Below are 20,565 nucleotides of genomic sequence, written 5' to 3'. Positions count from 1 at the left end.
AGTACCCTGAAGCACTCCTCCGACCTATCAGATTTAAAGCTACTGCATTTTACTCGCAAAGAAATTGAGGAATAAATCCAACGTCTTAGAAAGTCTGGTATCACTTGAATTTCTATTTTTTTTTCATTTACATATTGTGATCAATCCTTTTGAAAGCCTTAGTAAAATTCAAGAATAACACCTCAGCATAAAACTTTGTTGTGGGGGATGATTCAAGTCCTCCTGTAGTAATTTATGTGTCAATTTGACTAAGGCATGGGAAGTTGAACGAGCACGCTGGAAACGAGAGGATGTGTGTTAATCTGTAAACCTAAAGGCATTTAGCAAAAATCCCTGTTGAGTTGGTTCGAGCTACCTAGCACGATAGTTTCATTGTGAACGCGACCCTAAAAACTGATATCAATTGTTCAATTCAGTTTTGTACATGTAATTGAAGATAAAAACGGTCAGTTTTATTCATTAATCAATTCGATGCTTATTACAGTTTGCCACTACAAAGTCGTATGTTTCCTGATGTGTGGGTTGGGTAATTTCGCCCACCTTGTAATTGTTATTTCATTGTAAATACCTGTTTTAGATTGTTGATAAGTAATCGATTTTTATGCCCAATAACAGTTTTATGTTATTATACTTTGGAGCACAGCAAATATTTTTTATTGTAATCACCAGTCTTGATGAAGTAGCTGTTAATCGAAGGTCGTCTACCAAACGTGGGACGCGTAAGTAGGGATCTGAACTTGGGCATGCCATGTAAAAACATAAGCAAAAAATCTTTGTCAAATCTTAATTATTAAATTATTTATATTAAAATAAACGACTAACGGCACAATATTGCCTAGGGTTGAATGGGCACCTTTACTGACCTTGGTTTGAGAATGATTTGGTGGCTGTTTCTAGACCCTTTTATTTTAAATTTTTAACGTGCTAAGTCAGAGTTTTTGTTGCACAACCTTCTATGAATGAACAATGCACATAGGTCGATTTTAAGAAATCCGTCTTGAAATAGAACTATACATGTACATGTACCTAGTTTATTTTCAAAAGTGTACAATGAGGTGGTATTCTAAAATTTAGCACGAAATCCCTGCGTTAGCACTCCTATTAAATGATTCTGATATGTAATGGCTGCCCTAGCAGCGTAGATATAAAAATTGTCAAATAGGGACGTGAAGGCATTAATTTCTAAAGAGGCTCTGTGTTGTGTTCAGATCCATTGACCCATCAAGGTAACAGCCGAGGCAGTCTCTTTGTCACCTTGGTTATCACTATGGCAATGCAGTCGAGGTCAGTCGATTATACGACAAGCGCTGTGCATTGAAAAGAGGAGTTATATGGCGTCATATCATATATCTGGGACCCAACAAGCATATACACTTGTATTTGTGAATCTTAGCATACATGTGACTGACATAAATCGCAGATAGGCCTATACTAGTTCTGCTGAGGGTGAAGATATAGCCTACTAGTTCACTAACACCCCCTGGTGGGTTTGTTGTTGTTATGCGTTTTGTTGAGACCCTCACTTTACAAAAGGGAGCAAATAGGCTGGGGGCTTAAACAATTATTCAATTTCGACGTGCTACATTATTCGCCATTCTGCTGCAGAACTTCAAAAGGCATGTGTCAGTGCATTACGATCACGTGGTATAAGTATACATCTAGATTACCACGCGGTCTGTTGGGCAACATCATTTGTCCGAAGAAAAAGCAATGATTCTCCCCCAGAAACTGAGGTCGGCGATGCTGGTCCAGTCTAAGTCTGCGTGACAGCAATCAAGACAGTTAATTACTCTGACTTCAATCATTTGCTCTACGGTGACAGATAAAAGAGCCTTAGACTGGTTGCGTAACGAGCAGTTATCACATCGTTGTGAACCTCAGCTCATGCAGAGCAAGTACAAAGCCTTTGGCGCGCGCGCAGAGATAATTGTTTCCACATGGGATACCTCAAAAGGGTGAGTTCAGCCCTAAATGACCATCTATCTAGCTAGAGACATATCTGTGAATATCTGTAAAAAATCTATCACTCGCCCTGGTAGAGGGTTGGCCCTTATCATCTAGTGAGTAACGCACTCGTACCTGACGTGATTGCATGTGGAATACAGAACGTGTTTTGTTCTACGCGCTAGCCGTAGTTTAAATATAGTTGTATTAATCTGATGATATTTTCAATACTATTGCATTAATTTATAAAGGTAAAGCATTTTAATTTTAAATTTTAATACAATAGAAATGAGATATATTAACATAAATTTATGAAAATATCTTGTAAAAGAGTGTTTAATCAAATGTTTCATTTGTATAAATTTAATGAAAACCTGTCCATTTTCCCAAGAGTGAGTGGTCATTTTAAGTACCAAAAAGTGGATTTTATCCAAATGAAAAGATATTGAGCTCATAGCATCAGGCTGGCTTCACGTCTGACATAAATTGTCTCTATGTCAGACATTTTCTGATCATGTCAGACATTTGAAAAGCATGTCATTTTCTTGTTTTATTTATAAAGGTAAGTCCGATAATAACAGCAGCACAAAAGACTGTCTACATCAGGTAAATTGTGAAATTGTGAAATAGTGTCACAGTCCAGTGACGTAAACTTTTCAGCTTTCTGGCCATTTGGATCAGCAATTTCTTAACATTTACTGGTGCGACTTAAAATTCACTGGTCGGAAAAAATTCCAACAGACTGGATAGTTACCTCTGTTGCATATATACAAGTAATTTTTTCAATTTATTAAACCTTTGAGCCCTGCGGCGTATCAGAATATAATACAGTGACAATATAAAGTTATATCTACTCAACTACCATTACTACAACAACTACTAATGATACAAATAATAATAATAATGATAATAATAATTCAACCGATGAATCGGATGACATTAATCTTAGTTCCAATGCATATTTCAGGTATTTTTCTAAGTTGTTTAATTGTGACACATTGTTAAGTGATAGTAATTTAATTAATTTGTTGACACTTGGCTTTGTATAATAAAATTTCTTAATATATTTCTGTCTAATCGTACTGTAGTGAGGGCATTTAGGTATAAAGTGAAATCCATCCTCTACATCGTTTAAAGTGCATAACTTACAGATTCTTAACTTCTTATTTGTGTCAGTGTACCGGCCAGCTAGATTATGTGATGAAAGCCTAAATTTTGCGATAAATTTTGCGATAAATTCCTTATTTTTCTGTGAAATTGGCTTATTCAAGTAAAATTGCATTGTGAAATTATCAACAAGGTGTTGATACAGAAGCCCTTTAATCGCTGTGAATATCAATCTTTCAATCTTTGTTCTATCAAGGACAGTATACAAACATCCGGCATGTTTTCATAAAAAGGAAATGACAGACCCATTAATTCAAGGTCATTCCGTATACAATTTATCCACTAGAAATTATTGTTAAGGATATCTTTATAGCGCGTTTGTATAATACAGTTTTTTTGAAGAGCGGATTTTCAGCCAATATTAAAAAATTCTTAGTTTTCTACCTAAAATAAGTGGTAAAGTGACTTTTAAAAATCATTGTTGGCAAGTTCTCATACTTAAAATCTCCGTATCAGAGTAGTGTGATCAAAGTAGAGTGAAGCCACCGCGCATTAAAGGTCAAATAACGCTTGGACGCACACTTAATTGCGACCACACTCAGCTTCGATCTTTATCTCAGCAAGCTAGGGTTACCTTGTAGGCTCTTTTGTTAGCAGAAAGTTTGTCACGATAATTACCCGACGGGGCAGGGCATGGTACTATTGTTAACAGAAACCAAACAGCGCATTGGATGACAATGTTATTTTCATAGTTACCGAGCCAGGCCGTCTGAACAACCCGCAGCAACCCGCAGGTTAGTAAGGGGAATTTCCGGCGGCACTGTATCTCCCGGTTTCATAATATACGAAGTTATTACTAGTGCTTCTTTTAACACCCAGCATTCTTTAAAAAAATCCGTATGTACTATTCTGATATCCTTTGCCTAATTGAATCCCCATATTTCTGATGCATAATTTAAAATACTACCAACGTACGTATCAAATACTGCACACCTGGTGGACACATTAATTAAAGTGATGGTTTGTTTTAACATGCTGCTAATAGCAAATGATGCTTTTTTACCCTGTTCTGCTATATGTTTTTGAGTTTGACAAAACTTACCATTAAAATTTGTAGGTAAACCGAGGTAACTAAACTGATTCACTCTTTCGAAGACAACGCCGTTGTATATCCATGTCTCTTCAGCCCTTAAGTTACCCCCACTTCTAAAGATCATTGTTTTTGTTTTTTGCTGTATTTACCGTTAACTTCCACTTTTGTGAGTATAATTTCAGGGTATCTAAAAGTTTTTGTAGTCCTTGAGGGGTTTCCGATAAAAGTACCGTGTCATCAGCATACAAAAGTTAGAAAAGATTTATGTCCCTGTCACTATTTTCCGATAAGTAAAAAGTTTCAAAATCATTTACATACAAAGAGTAAAGTAGCGGGGACATTGCCTCTCCTTGTAATAGACCTGCGTGTTTTTGGAAATATTCAGATAGCTGACCTTTATACTTAACACAAGCCTTTACACTGCTGTAAAGACTTTTTACAATTCGGAGCAGTTTGCCTTGAACACCGAGTTTATTTAATTTCTTCCATAAACTTGGCCTATCGATGGAATCGAAAGCGGATTTATAATCCACAAACGCACAATAAACCTTAAAGTACGATTGATTTATCACGTGCTGTAGCACACAGATAGCATCTACAGCACTATGCCCCGCTTTAAATCCAAATTGTGCATCGGTTGTAACACTATTGTCCTTATCCCAAGCTTCTAGCTATAGCCTTTTATTAAGTATGGAAGTAAACAGCTTGCCTTAACAACTAGTTATCGTAATTCCCCTATAATTACAAGGGTTGTCAACATTTCTCTTTTTATGTAAAGGTGTAATACAACCCTTACACCAATTCTCTGGAAAGTACCCCGAATCTAGTACAGAATTAAACAAAGTTCTTAACGCCGGTAGTAAAACATTTTTACAGTGTATAAAAATTTCATTTATCATACAGTCCTCGGCACAGCTCTTGTTAGCTTTTAATTTTTTAATTGCGCCAATGATCTCACCGTCTCTCACGGAACTATCTAATTCATTGCACATTGTCTCGGTGTATAAGCCTACATTGAGGTCTACGTATATACATATGTCACAATCTATTCCACCAGTCGTCGTGTTCTTAAAATAATCATAGAGTGTATCGATAGTGAGCTTCGAATTAACGTTTACACTCTTTTTTGCGTGAGAACTGTTTGTAAAAAACACGCGGGTTGTGTTTTCTGGTATATATATATCGACTATATTTTCGTTTTAGCTGTTTACAAATATTCTTTTAAACTGAATTTTTTGTCTAACAGGATTTATGCTTATCTCGTGTTTTTTTCCATATTGAATTCATGTACAGTGGAGCGGTCTTATAGTATTTAAGCTTTTCTTTACAATTTTCATCGAACCATGGTTTATCCAATTTTCTCCTCATACTGCTTTTTGGAGGTATGATTATCTAACTTGTTACTTTGCAAAAAGGCAAGACAGTATCTCTTAACATGCTACTAAATTCATCTACCCGGTTGTTTAGTTCTACGGGCTCATTTATCTGAGCATCCATTGTATTACACAGACTGTCTATTTGATGCATCATTTATCGATTTAGCGTTATTTTCTATCCATCTAACCTAAACGCTAGTTCTAAATTCCATGCCTGTCTTACGTTCATCATAATCTAAAAGCGCGTTTTGTTTTAACGGCCCACTAAGCAGGACAAACGTGATTGGTGCATGATCAGAAAAAGTGTTGAATGTGCCCGATGAAAACTTCACAATATTCGTAAATGATTTAGATTCAGATAGCAAATAGTCTATTGTGCTTAGCCCGTTTGAGTTACAAAAAGTAAAACTTCCGGTTACTATTCTTATACCCACTGTCTTACAGAAGGAGAATAATTTACGCCCGAATAGGTTAACCACATTGTCTGCATTTTTCCTCTCACATAACATGTTATCCATCGTGTAAGTCATTACAGGCATTAAAGTGTCCCGGATCGTTTTATCTAAACAGTCGTTATTTATAAAATCATCAACATTACTAGTCTGTGCATTCAGGTCACCCGTTATAAACACTTCACCCTCCGTAACATATTTTGATAATTTGGTATTGATCTCTATTTATTTTTTCCGGAAGTAATTAACAATAGAACATCAGGATGATGGTGGGGTATTCATTATAATAGTTAATTTACCCTTTCATCACATGCTGGTTATTTCGATACCGATAGTCCGAATATTCTACAATTCGCACCGCTCTAGTCGCTGACAAACCCAAGACCATTTTGGAATTAACAGCTAACTGTAGTTCAAACAGCATGAGACGTGTTTTGGTTATTTATGAAAAAAGGTTTTCAAAACATTATATAAATTTTTCCAGAATGTTATAAAAACGCTGATAAAACTCCACAAAATAACGTTATCATAAAATTTTATAGAAACGGTCTTCGAATCTTTCTAAAAATTATAACGTTACTATTTTGCATGGAGTTAAAAACGCCCATAACGCTACTATAATGTTCTTCTATACCATTACCAGCATGTAACCATCTGATACGCCGTGAAAATGTTATTTGCTATTTGGATTATTACATATTAAAGGTACATGTGAACCGAGCATCGATGGAGCGTGGGTTGCCAGTAACACATATAAACCACTTCTACTTGATTCTTATACGACTCAAATACAGCCTACAGGTATATGTTGAAAAAAGTGAAAAAACAGCATAACTTCCATAAAAATGGCCCGATTATGCTGATTTTCGAACTTGACCTGCGTATTATAAATATTCGTCAGTTCTGTAAGTTTCAAGCTACAATGTAAAACGGATTTTTACTTTTCGTGTTTACGGTGTTGCATATATGCTGAAAAAAGTGAAAAAAACAGCATAACTTCCCTAAAAATGGCCCGATTATGCTGATTTTCGAACTTGACCTGCGTATTATGAATATTCGTCAGTTCTGTAAATTCTGTAAGTTTCAAGCTACAATGTAAAACCGATTTTTACTTATCGTGTTTACGGTGTTGCATACAGTGTATATGCTGAAAAAAGTGAAAAAAAGCATAACTTCCATAAAATTGGCCCGATCATGCTGACTTTCGAACTTGACCTACGTGTTATGAATATTCATCAGTTCTGTAAGTTTCAAGCCAAAAGGTAAGACGTTTTTTCACTTATCGTGTTTACGGTGTTGCATATATGCTGAAAAAAGTGAAAAAAAAACATAACTTCCCTAAAATGGCCCAATCATGCTGATTTTCGAACTTGACCTGCGTATTATGAATATTCATCATTCTGTAAGTTTCAAGCCAAAAGGTAGAACGTTATTCACTTATCGTGTTTACGGTGTTGCATATACCTGTATAACACATTTTAAGGAAAATCGATTGGCCAATTTGTCTTGAAATTCACAGGAGTGATCTATGTTACTGAAATACAGATTCAGTTTTGAAAATAAGCTTGATCAGTTAAGTTTTGGTGATACCTTTTTTTTTTTTTTTGTATAGAAGTGTTTTTCCTCAAATTAAATTCTCAGGCATGTTAACAGTCATTTTTGAAGTAATTAGATATGTAAAGTTGTTCTTTTGACATTTTCTGCATCTTTACAATATTGTTAGTTGATTATTTAAAAATGATAGTAAACCTGTTATTGTGTATTGTGTAATAAAGTGTCAAAAATGGGAAAAAAACTCATATCTTTACATTTTGTCAGATTCAATCATTCACTATGTTCAGAATCTCTCAGAATGGAGCAAATTGAACATTTTAAATTGTTCCATTGATATTTTTCTTATGTCAACAATTTTTTTAGTTGATCATTTAAAAAGGACAGTAAATTGATTATTTTTGCTATTTGGATTATTACTTATTAAAGGTACATGTGAACCGAGCATTGATGGAGCGTGGGTTGCCAGTAACACATATAAACCACTTCTACTTGATTCTTATACGACTCAAATACAGCCTACAGGTATATGTTGAAAAAAGTGAAAAAACAGCATAAGTTCCATAAAAATGGCCCGATTATGCTGATTTTCCAACTTGACCTGCGTATTATAAATATTCATCAGTTCTGTAAGTTTCAAGCTACAATGTAAAACGAATTTTTACTTATCGTGTTTACGGTGTTGCATATATGCTGAAAAAAGTGAAAAAACAGCATAACTTCCCTAAAAATGGCGTATTGACTTCATTCTCCGATATATTGTTTTTTTTTTTTTTCAAACACTGGCATATTCAAGATGTGACTTTTAACTCCCATCCATTTGAACCTCTGCGCATTTTCTGTATTTCCACATAAGCAGTTGTATTGGTATTTATGTCTTTAAACATTATACTATTTTATGCACTGTCATCATTTTTCAAATATTGTGATTTTCATTATGTGAATTTGAACTCTCATGGTCCTGAAACTGTAATCTTATTGCAGGGGCGCATTGAGACCATCTTCTGGGCCTTCTGCAAGACGGTCAGATTTTAATGTTTACATTGACGGGTATCTATTTTTTCTGTTGGAAGACCATCAAAAATGGAGGATTGATCAACAAGGATAATTTGGAATACTGTCAGAAATTATCTCTCCTGTTCGCTCCCGTTATTAACCATGTTATCTGTTGTTCATGATTAAAATTCAGTGTTGATTGACAGCATTATTTATTATTGCATCAAAATTGACAAAATGACATTTTTTTGCATCTTTATTTTCTGTTTTTTGTCTGTACATTTGACAGCTTTGCTGCCTTGTTTCTTTAATAAGCCCGTGTCCGGTGATGTAGTATCTATCCCCTTATGATTCAGTAAAAACTCCGTGTTTTTATCCACCACCCGCTCCAAGTGTGACTTGCTAGCTCTGATGTAAGCTCTTCTTATTCTAGGATCGGTGCTTTGCTTCACATTAGATTTTCTTCCTAGAACCAATAATTTGTGTTATTTTGTGTCATTATGGCAAATAAAATCTGACTCACTTTATCCTCCAGATCGTCATCCTCATCATGACTACATACAATTCCGTATTTTCTGCCCCTGTTGTGCTGGTATCTAAACAAAAATTGACACGACTTTTCAGATCATTTATTATTCTATCCTTTTCCAGCAGATCATTTGCCAGATGGGCTGACTTTTCTTCGAGCACTTTTATGCGCTCGCTTTGTTCGTTAATGGTTGCCCCCATATACAACATTGGTCAAAAAAGTTGTCCCACCCCCATTTCCATGTACTTTTATTTACAAATGATCACCTCACAGCTGTAAATTGTTAGAAATAATGCTTTTTATTCCAGATACAGTGTCTAACACGGTTAAGCGTTCGAAAAAATATAAAATAATGGTGAAAATATATAAATTTTATGCAATTAAGTAGAATTTATAATAGGTACCCCTTCAAATCTAATGTTTCACAGTGATTTCAACAGATTTAAATAAATGTCTATTAATTTAAAACGAGGCCATTAAATGTCACCAAATTTACACATAATTAGCATTAGGGTGTGCTCGTTAAAGATCACGTGCCTAATAGCGAGTGCGGCTACCGCGTACTGCAATTATTATTATTATTATTATTATTATTATTATTATTATTATTATTATTATATTTTTACTGATAGAGGTGTTTTAACATTTTTTAAATATAATTTATGCATATATTATATATAAAAAAAAATTAAACATCACTGATCATGCGAATACATCTTTAGGCCTAAATGAATATTAGTCAGAAAAACCAAAAAAGTCTTTCCTTCATATATGTACATTTTTGTTTAAGAGAGAGAGATAACAAAATTTTATCTTTATCTCTCTTTTTTTTTTTTTTTTTTTTTTTTTTGCATTCCTAAAGAAAAAATGGCTGGCCCATACTCACCCCCAATTTCGTTAGCTGAAATAGATGCTATATCCAATTTGAAAGAAGGCATAAGGAAGTTACGAGAGTTAGGGATAGACCATGCTGGTGTGAAGAACAAGGACGACGTAGTCCTCAGATTGAGAAAATTCTTGAAACTACATGGTGTAGGTGTGGCTGAGGACCCACTGAATGTAAGTTTAAAATGCTGTAGGTAATAATTCATGATATCCGTTCTCACTTCGCTATTTATAGATTTAATCGGCCTACAACTTAACATATGCTATATATTAGTTTTAATTCACTACAAAATCTAAATGAGGAGACAAACGCTGGATATTTAGAGGCCGTTCGTAGTCAAAATATTTCTTAAAAGTGGACTTCCATCCAAAACCTGATTGGAAGTCAAATTTTATAAATGGTCGCTTTTTGTTTCATTTCAGGCCGCTGAACTAATGGCAGATGTCTTGGAGGAAGATAAAGAGACAAGACAACAGCTACAGCAATTATACAAAGACACGATTAAGTATATTTCTGGTTTACCAGAAAGAAGACTTAATGACCTAAATCAAAACATTCCGCGAGTGGTAGAAAGATTACGTGAAAGAATTGACGAACTCTCTAAAAGCGAAAGTGGAATTTTAGTAGCAGGTATATCTGAATGATTATAAAGGGCTTTAAGCTATTAAACATGATTGATCAGAACAATATCTGCCATAGTGGCCCCTTTTATTTTCAAGTTCTTAGTCGATAGTTAGACTTAGCCCTGCCATGATGAGACAACTGTACATGTATTTCTAATCTAAAACATCTTAAATTTAGGTTTTAACTATATTAACGCTATATGAAAAAAATCAGTTCGTTGAATTGTGCCATGACTTGCGATATTCTGCTTTTTAAGTATGCCAGCCCATTCTCCTGCGATCTGTCAATTGACATTTGTTTACATTTGCACACGAATGTGTAAATTCGCGATCATGCATTTGATTATGCATAAACGCTTTCCGGATAAATAGGACTCTTTGCGACAGCATTTCAGTATTTGTAGTATTTCATTCACATATATTTCAGGTGAGACCGGTGCTGGCAAGAGTTGTCTGTTGAATCTTCTCCTTGGGGAAGATCTTCTTCCAACGGATTTTTTCAGTTGTACCGCTGTGCTGTGTGAATTAAGGTACGGCGACCAAAGGAAGGCTGTTGCACATTACTGGGACACCAGTTTACAACCTGTTACCTTGGACCTAGAAGTGCCAGATCCTCTTAAGGTTTTGAAGCCTTACATATTCCAGGAAGAAGGACGAGGGAAGAAGGAATTTCCGTACAACAGAGTCCAGTTATTCTGGCCTATCCCTCTGTTGCAGGTAACAAAAGCTACGCGTTGACAAATTTTGGGAGATCTGGAGGCTCTCACCAATGTTATACGACACATATTTCACAAATTATGTCAAATCGTTAAATTAGTTACTTCAAAAGTATGAATCATTATAAACACATTTATCTGAAAATAAAGATTTTAAAGTGCAATTTACATCACAAAAAAAATTTTCCTTCTTAATCAGTATAATGAAGCAAGACAAATTTCAATGATATTTAGCATTTCTTAAAACCCTTTTACACTGGACGACGTCCTTTCTGCGTTCTTTTTGCGAACATGAAACTGGCATCGCTGTGGTCGTAAAAAGAATCGGCACAAGCATCCCTTGGTTTACAGAATGAATGCTCAACGATCGGCCAGCTGTCGGCACGCAAAGTATATTTTCACTCTTAAACCGGGCTGTACTACGGGACGCAGAGAGGACACCGTCCAGTGTAAAGGGGCTTTAAATACATGATATCAGTTAAATGATGTGACAACTGCTAAAGAAGTTCACAGTTTATTTACAAATGTGAAATATGTTGATAAGCCTATTATGGACATCTAAATAAATTTGTTTACAGGGAGGTGTCTACATCATGGACAGCCCTGGTATAGGAGAGAGTGAAATGATGACAAAACTTACAAAGAGTTACTTGGCCAAGGCATTTTCCTTCATATACGTCATCAACAGCATGGTGGCCGGAGGAGTGCAAGAAGATAGGGTAACGCTTATTGCAATTTTGACCTCTTTCCTCAAACATTTTATGTTGATGAATAGTAGGAGGGTATGGTTGCAACTTCATGTCCCTCATGGGATGAAGTGGTTATATATAAGTCAGTACATGTAAGTAAGTTGGGAAGTAAGTGATATCATTGGTTTAGATAAATAAGATTATTTTACTTTTTAAGAGATTAGTATGACTGGGCAGCGTCAAGATCAGTTGTAGACTTCAACAATAAGGTTTGTGCTAATTTAATTTCTGCAAAGATTAAAACTTTGAAAGAAGAGAAAGGCGAAACCCACCGCTTGTACTTTTCTGGCATCTTCGCACAACTCCCTTTGGAGGTTAAAGGGTTTGTTTGTTTTGATTTTCCTGGGACAAACGCTGATTTTTTCACAATTACCAATGGTTAATGAATCCATTCAGACATTCAACTTAAGTCTTTTTTTTTTACTAATCTCTTAAGAGATTATTGCGGAGGTATAACCATCTATGAAGATCCACGTGGTCTGATGGCAGACTCAAATTCAAGAATAATTGTGTTAACCTTTTTTGGTGGTAAAATTGAATTGATTTTATTTTTCTGAGTTGTTTACAATGTACTAATTGTGAAATATGAATGTCATACGAACAGTTCTAATACAGTAGCTTTTAGGCGAGAGTAAGTAGCGGTTCTTTTAATCTGGCAGGACAAGACGTCAATGCAAATATTCTGTTAATTTCTGTGGTTAGTAAGTAGATACGTATAGATGCGTTGTCTCTTCTTTGTAGCTTCAGGATCTCCTTAGTGATGTAGTGAGGGGTAGATTCGAGACAGAAGACAAAAATAGTGACACAGAAAAACTTGCTTCTGAAGTTCGTCTGTTCAATCCTTCAACGGCCATCTTTGTTCTCAACAAATGGGACCAGGTGCCAGAAAAAGAGAAGGATGATATTTTTAAAGACACTCTTCGCAAGCTGCAAAACATCTGTGATGGTTTTACTGCAGATCAGCTTTTCCCTATGTCGGTGACAAAGGTGAGCTTTTTCACTTTATTGGACGTTCTATACCTAGTACATGTAAATTTAAAAAGAGAAGGATGATATTTTTAAAGACACTCTTCGCAAGCTGCAAAACATCTGTGATGGTTTTACTGCAGATCAGCTTTTCCCTATGTCGGTGACAAAGGTGAGCTTTTTCACTTTATTGGACGTTCTATACCTAGTACATGTAAATCCATTTATGGATCAGAGGGTCAGTTAACAACAAGCTTCTGATTCGGACAGAGCTCAACAGTAGACACTGTTTGATTCAAAATAGATGACGCCATCTGGGTTCGTGTTGAAAACGCGGAAAGTCTGTGTCATTAGATTGTTAATTCTACAGCACTGTCTTTTGTATTCTTCCCCAATCCAGGCTTCTTTGAACATGGCATATACCCTCACTATAAATTGCCGGTAATTTAACACTTTTATAATTGTTCGCCAGGATAAACACAAACAAAAACAAACCCCAAGCAGAACATTAAATAATACTAAACTAAAACTGGTTGAATTATACTTCATATTTGAATTTAGTTTGAACTTATTGAAGTCGCAGATGCAATATCCTGTTGGTATATTCCATATTTTTTTAAGCAAGAAATCTTCAAGCCGTGCACTTTGGTTTTCGGGACGTTATAACATATGGTTTTACAATTCTGCATCCCCTTTCGTCTCCTTCAAATAAAATAATCGAACCATTATCTTGGAAGCATAGGGAAATTCTAACTATCCTCGAGGCGCGATAACTTAAGTTTTAATAAACTGCAGGATCTGCACCGCCCTGAGCATGTTTATAGCTGTGAAATTCAGGTCAACTTCGAAAATGGACCGTTGCAGACTTCATACCTATATTTTGTAATTGTAGTGATTTATCTTTTTTCTAAGGTATTTCTGAAACAAAACAATTTTGATAATACAGTATTTCCGATTAATTGAAAGCCTTTCTATGAAATGTTTGATCAAAATGCTATTTAATATATCTGGTACCACGAAACGTCTCTTGAAATGATTTAAAATTTTCGCGAAAGGTGTTTTTGTGGTAATAGCGTTTCTATTTTCTTATCTTTTCATAATTCATTATGCATACATCAGGCTCAAAGTGCACTAAAACAGGGCTGTGCGACACCCGAGTTATCCAACTTCCTTGTTGGGCTGAAGAAACTTTTTCCTAAAACCCTAAAATCAAATCAGGAGACTAAATACAGGTAACAAATTGTCATTCGGCTGTTTCCTTTATAATGGTCACCATAAAGTATGTCATTTAGTGAACGGTTTATACAGGATGAGCATGTATGAAATTTGAACATTTTATTTTATTTCATTATACCAATAACCTTTTTACCAGGAATTTTTTTAACCCATTTTAGATTTGTGGTTCACATTCTGCGAAGATCTTCGTTTCATCTAAAGTCAGCTTTGAACATCTTTGAAAGATCTGAGGAAGAACGTAAGAAGAAAGCTGCTGAAATCAGGCGACAGATTGGAGAAATAAAGAACAGTTTTGAAAAGAAACGTTCTAAATTGCTAGGACTTTTAAAGACAAAGGCTCAACAAGCTGCACGACAAATCAAAGATTACCTGAATAATAATAACGAGCGTGTCCTTAAATGGAAAGATGGCGATTGTCCAAAGCCAACTGACCATTGGGATGATCTTTACACACAAGCCAGAACCCTCATCCTCGGGAGAATCCGCGAACTTCTCGAGGAATGGAACACAAACACTGAGTTCTTCACAAATGCACAGAAGGAGCTTATAGGAAGGTTCCACGTAGAGTTCAACATTATGGAGAACCAAGTTGCTCTTTTGGAAGGTCAGTTAACCAGTAACGATATGCTTGTAGTCGAGGATGCAAACCCCACAGGCTTAAGAGACGTGGAGGATACTTCTACTTTCACCACCACTGAGAAAGTCATCATTGGCGTCACTTCTCCAATTTGGATTCCAATAGGCCTCGTAGCTGCACTTTTCGTTGGCTTTGTTGCCCTTGGGTTGGCACTAAAAGAGCGTCTGAACGAGAAGAAACAAATCAAAGAGTATACAAAACACAAAGCGGCAGTCATGGGAAATATTGCAGAAAAAGTACTCGAACATTTTATGTCAGAAGAAAACCTTTCGAAAGAGGTGATGCGGTACTTGAACTCTGCGGTTGCCACACTGAATAACCTACTCAGTGCTATTCCAAAACTCCTAGATGACGACCTTCAGCTCATAAAAGGGTTGCTAAGTGAGAGTAAGAAAGCAGAATCAGAGTTGCAACTGTACCAGACAAAGCTCCAACAAAATGATGTCTTAGAGGGATGCCTTGGGTTGCTGTACGTGACAAAAATCCGAGAAGACATCAACGCAAACACAGAAATAAATTGGGGCTTGCCTGCTATTGCCTCTGGTGCGTTTGGCGAAGTTTATGTCGTGACCCTTCTATCAAGAAACAACATGAAAGCAGCGGCTAAGGTGATGAAGCAGTGTGCAACAGCAAAAAACGTGGGTGAGGCTATACTGGAGGAAGAAAGTTTGAGGTGAGATGTACAGATAAGGATAGATGCTAAGATTTTGCTGTCTTATTTGATTATTTTACCAGTGGCGAAAAATGTTATTTTAATACGGCACTAGTTTAGGAAAGGGTGGGTGTATTAGTATTAATGTATGTCTTATCATGTGGGAACGGGGAAATAATTTTGCTTCATTTGATACGAAAATTGGTATGATCAGTTTGACCATTTTTTGTTGATACAGGAGACTTAACAGAACCCCAAACATCATCAAGTTCATAGGAACCAGCGCCATCATAGAGCCAGATGGCAACAGACGCCTTGTCATTCTAATGGAATACTGCCCCCAAACCCTTGCGAATCGTATGCTGAATGCAGATGCGACAAGTCCCAAAGGACAACGAGAGACCATAAACCCTGGTTTGAAGCAGCCGTTAGATTCTGGCCTCGTGCGTTCTGTCGCTTACTTTGGTATGCAAATATGCACTGGGCTAAGGTGCATGCATGCTCAAGGATACATTCACAGAGACTTGAAACCGGAAAACATATTGGTAAGTCTGAAGTTGGATGGATAAGTTATTCCTAAGATGCAAGTTTTAGTGACCTAGACCTTATCAGTTATGAGTGAATAGCATTTCATCTACTACATATACTTCTTCAGGGTATTGTTTAATTTCTGTATTGACTCAATACTTTGTGTATAACGATTTGCTGCCGTTCAGTACAAATGTGATTATCCCAATACGAAACGTTTGTGTACATAACCAATTTAAGATGCTAAGCGCTTTTTCAAATAATCCTTTGATGCCATCAGGTAACTGATAGAGACGAAGTTCGACTGGCTGATGTGGGACTGACAAAACCGCAGTGTGACATCACTGGTACACTATGTGGAACACTGGTTTACATGGCACCAGAAATTCTGAAGAAGGAAATGTACGGAGCACCTGCAGATATGTACACGGTTGGGATCATGCTTTGGGAAATGTGGTACGGGAAACGTGTCTACAATCTGCCTTGCTTTGAGAGCTTATCAGATATTTTGGAGGTGAGTTATGAAATTATATTATTACGCAGAATAATAAGATGTTAATTCAGTGCAAACTGAATATCATTCAGAAAATTATATCGACTAAAATCATTTACATCATAAAATTCATCGTACAAAAGGGGAATACAGGGTATGTTCTCACTCGGATTTAAGAGTCTGTATCTACTGGAAGCCAACTTTACAATGTAATATATTGGGCAGAGATGGTAATATCCTTATTCTGAATCTCATGGTGACTAACTTTAATGTTTTCATGTACAAGTGCATGGATATTACCTGATTTTTGAATTTTTAGTCTTCGTTTGATCGTATTTTTTCATATGGTCTAAATGAAAAAAGAAAAGTGAGCGATCAGCAAACGCAAGCTACATTTTCAAGAACTTCAGTATTACAACCCTCACTCATTCATTTAAATATTTGGGTTTCAAATACATGGATTTACCCTTCTCAATCTTGCATTACCCGGTAAACCAGTTTAACCCAATATTGATCCACTCTAAAAAACTTATCTAAACTCAAACGAAAAAAAAAAATTAATCGGGATTAAGAAAGCAATGATTGTAAACCATCATTTTTAGTATCCTGTACCAGGGCCACAGATTGATTTTCCACACGATATTCACAGATTTGTTTTTAGATAAATAGACGGCTATTTTACTATCTCTGACTCTGCCCTGAAACCGCCAGGTTAATTACATGACTGGTAATTCTTTGCATAACAGCTCAGGCACTGCCACTTAACGGACCCAAGCCAATTCCCCTTGACAGCAATCTAGACAGTTAATTGCTCAGATTTTAATAACTTTTTATGTACAGACACAGATGTGTCTGAACATATAGCCATCATCTGCGTCTGTCGTCGCCGTCGCCGTCGCCGTCGCCGTGCACTTTTACCGATAACACGATAAGTGGAAAACCATTTTACCTTTTGACTTGAAACTTGCAGAACTGATGAATATTCATAATACGCAGGTCAAGTTCGAAAATCAGCATGATCGGGTCATTTTTAGTTAATTTATGCTGTTTTTTCACCTTTTTCAGCATATATGCAGCACCGATAACACGATAAGTGGAAAACCATTTTACCTTTTGACTTGAAACTTACAGAACTGATGAATATTCATAATACGCAGGTCAAGTTCGAAAATCAGCATGATCGGGTCACTTTTAGGGAATTTATGCTGTTTTTTCACATTTTTCAGCATATATGCAGCACCGATAACACGATAAGTGGAAAACCATTTTACCTTTTGACTTGAAACTTACAGAACTGATGAATATTCATAATACGCAGGTCAAGTTCGAAAATCAGCATGATCGGGTTACTTTTAGGGAATTTATGCTGTTTTTTCACTTTTTTCAGCATATATGCAGCACCGATAACAGGATAAGTGGAAAACCATTTTACCTTTTGACTTGAAACTTACAGAACTGATGAATATTCATAATACGCAGGTCAAGTTCGAAAATCAGCATGATCGGGTCACTTTTAGGGAATTTATGCTGTTTTTTCACATTTTTCAGCATATATGCAGCACCGATAACAGGATAAGTGGAAAACCATTTTACCTTTTGACTTGAAACTTACAGAACTGATGAATATTCATAATACGCAGGTCAAGTTCGAAAATCAGCATGATCGGGTCACTTTTAGGGAATTTATGCTGTTTTTTCACATTTTTCAGCATATATGCAGCACCGATAACACGATAAGTGGAAAACCATTTTACCTTATGACTTGAAACTTACAGAACTGATGAATATTCATAATACGCAGGTCAAGTTAAAAAATCAGCATGATCGGGTCACTTTTAGGTAATTTATGCTGTTTTTTCACTATTTTCAATATAAATGCAACACTGATAACACAATATAAGAAAAACGGATTGGCCAATTGTAATTATACTCACTGGAGTGGTCAATCTTACTAAAACGCAGGTTGAGTTCGAAAATAAGCATAATCGGGCCATTACTTAAGAAGTTATACTGTTTTTTCACATTTCTTCAGATTCAATTATTAGGCATGTTAACAGTCTCATTATTTAACTAATAAGATGCCTAAAAGTGTTTGTTTGATATTTCCTGCATCTTTACAACATTGTTAGTTGATTATGTAAAAAACATGGTAAACTTGTTATCATGTATTGTGTAATAAAGTGTCAAAAATGGAAATCAACTCATATCATTGCAGTTTGTCAGATTCAATCATCCACTATGTTCAGAATCTCAGAATGGAGGAAATTGGACATTTAACACTGTTCTATTGATTCTTTTCCCATCTCATCAATTTTCTTAGTTGGACATATAAAAATGGCAGTAAAATGTTTATTTTGTTTTATGTTAAAAAAGTGTTAAAAATGGAAATAAACCCATTTCAGAACAGTGCTGTCTTGTTTACATTTTGGCATTATCAAGGCGTGACTTTGAAGTTCCATGGGCCTGAAGACCTTTGCTAGTCACATTTTCTGAATATCTGTGATACAAATATTTTATAATTAAAAATTGATGGTCATTAAGCTGTTAAACATTATGTAATATTGCATCAAAATTTGAAGAAACCCCCATTTTGGGCACTGCTTCCATGATGACCATTTAAGGAAAATCATGTCACTTACTGTTCTCAAACTTACAGGATAGAAACATGGGACTAAAATACAGCTTCAGTAGGCAATGCAGTCTGTTTGGTAATTTTTTCTGGCAATTTAACAGTTTTTTGTGAAAATTTAATTTTTCACTTATTTGCATCTTTATTTTCTGTTCTTTGTCTGTACATTTGACAGCTTTGCTGCCTTGTTTTTTTTTTTGTTACTACAGATTGAAGTTAACTGACAAATTTCCTGCAGTAGCTCCCCACAGTGTGGGCACAAACCTTTGCGCATGCATATTTAATTGCTTCCGTCTGGCCAAAAGTTGCAGGTTGGCTTTTGGAAAATTTGCTTTTAGTATCTGCCACCCTTCTAGAAGATGATAATTTAACACATTATCCCATTGTTAATACTTCATATTGTGAGAAAAGTTTATTTTCATTTCCAGCTTGATTGGGCATCACTTATTGCCCTTGAGGGTTTAACACCGCCGCCTCCTATATGGTGCAAGAATTTAGAAAAACTGCTTTCCCCCACGCCATCTGAAAGACCAACCGCAAGCGAAATGGAGAAATTCCTTGAATAAAAAACCCGCAAAAGATCCCATCATAAGTAATTTCCACAAGATTGTGGGTGAAATAGTATATTATAAAATTTATTTTTTCGTAGTTATAGTTGGTTGTTGGCATTTTTTTTAATGTGAAAAGTAGACATTGCTATGTCGTAATAGTACCGTTACAGGAAAAGACAGTTGTTCAGGGAAGGACGAAAGCACTGAGGTTAATGTTTTGGAGGGGAGAGGAGGAAGTTGAATGTATCGTCGACATAAAGATATTGTGCGTAGCGGGCGCGCGCACACACACACTGGCAACAGTAATTGTTTTGATTGATATACTGCAATATTTTAAGAGGTTCATTATTTTTTTGCTTGAATTAATAAATATGTCATGAATTTAAAAGCGCATTTTACTCAAAATTTATTTTTAAAAAGCTACAATATATCAATCAATATATGATAAAGTTTCTTTTCGTTTATTGCATGATATAATATCCTTCATTTTATTACCTAAAGCATGTGAATAGAAATTCATAACCAGTAGGAGGTTAATTGTTGCACATTATTATTTTTTTCAAAAATAATTTGTCATACTTTAGATGAAAATTGCTAAATTTGTTTTGAATTTTTTTAAATTTTTCTTGCACCATTCAACTTACCTAGATGTCATATTTCTGTTCCTTTGCATAACTTTTTGTTAAATCGATGCATATATATCAGTCTGTCCGGAGATTCCGAGCTGCGCGTGCACATTGACTGAAGCGACGGCCATTTCCGCACTACTTTCAGCAAAATCGAGTGAAAATGAACGACTTTTGATCTCTTCTTGTTTTCATGTGTATTTTTGTCAACTGTTGATGTGATTA

At 35.7% G+C, this 20,565-nt stretch overlaps 2 protein-coding genes and 1 long non-coding RNA gene across 3 annotated transcripts in view; 2 read left to right on the top strand and 1 right to left on the bottom strand.

Annotated features, from left to right (window-relative positions):
* Positions 1 to 13,075, top strand: part of LOC106170899 (uncharacterized) — a 28,051-nt gene extending 14,976 nt beyond the window's left edge. Inside the window, exons 2-6 of the mRNA XM_087015069.1 lie at positions 9,911 to 10,107; positions 10,357 to 10,564; positions 10,985 to 11,274; positions 11,852 to 11,992; positions 12,764 to 13,075. Of these exons, the coding sequence (XP_086871195.1) occupies positions 9,916 to 10,107; positions 10,357 to 10,564; positions 10,985 to 11,274; positions 11,852 to 11,992; positions 12,764 to 13,075 (1,143 nt within the window). The 5' untranslated portion in view covers positions 9,911 to 9,915. The remainder of the gene's footprint in view (positions 1 to 9,910; positions 10,108 to 10,356; positions 10,565 to 10,984; positions 11,275 to 11,851; positions 11,993 to 12,763) is intronic.
* The window catches only part of LOC147761246 (uncharacterized), a 381,866-nt gene that overhangs the window by 292,629 nt on the left and 68,672 nt on the right, over positions 1 to 20,565 (bottom strand). The gene's annotated exons all lie outside the window — the stretch shown is intronic.
* On the top strand, positions 13,066 to 20,102 carry LOC106166321 (uncharacterized). The gene is made up of 6 exons (XM_087015750.1): positions 13,066 to 13,160; positions 14,108 to 14,220; positions 14,383 to 15,534; positions 15,752 to 16,058; positions 16,322 to 16,555; positions 19,592 to 20,102. Exons 1-6 carry the CDS (start codon positions 13,146 to 13,148, stop codon positions 19,727 to 19,729), a joined length of 1,959 nt encoding a protein of 652 aa, XP_086871876.1. The 5' UTR covers positions 13,066 to 13,145; the 3' UTR covers positions 19,730 to 20,102.

This window comes from Lingula anatina, chromosome 6, assembly GCF_051362555.1.
Source record: "Lingula anatina isolate TDL-2025a chromosome 6, LinAna3.0, whole genome shotgun sequence".
Classification (NCBI taxonomy): Eukaryota; Metazoa; Brachiopoda; class Lingulata; order Lingulida; family Lingulidae; genus Lingula; species Lingula anatina.
This window is presented reverse-complemented; position numbering and strand designations above follow the sequence as displayed.

Coding starts and splice junctions, on each gene's coding strand:
- LOC106166321 (XM_087015750.1), top strand. Junction 14,221..14,382: donor AATCAGGAGACTAAATACAG/GTAACAAATTGT, acceptor AACCCATTTTAG/ATTTGTGGTTCACATTCTGC. Junction 15,535..15,751: donor CTGGAGGAAGAAAGTTTGAG/GTGAGATGTACA, acceptor TTGTTGATACAG/GAGACTTAACAGAACCCCAA.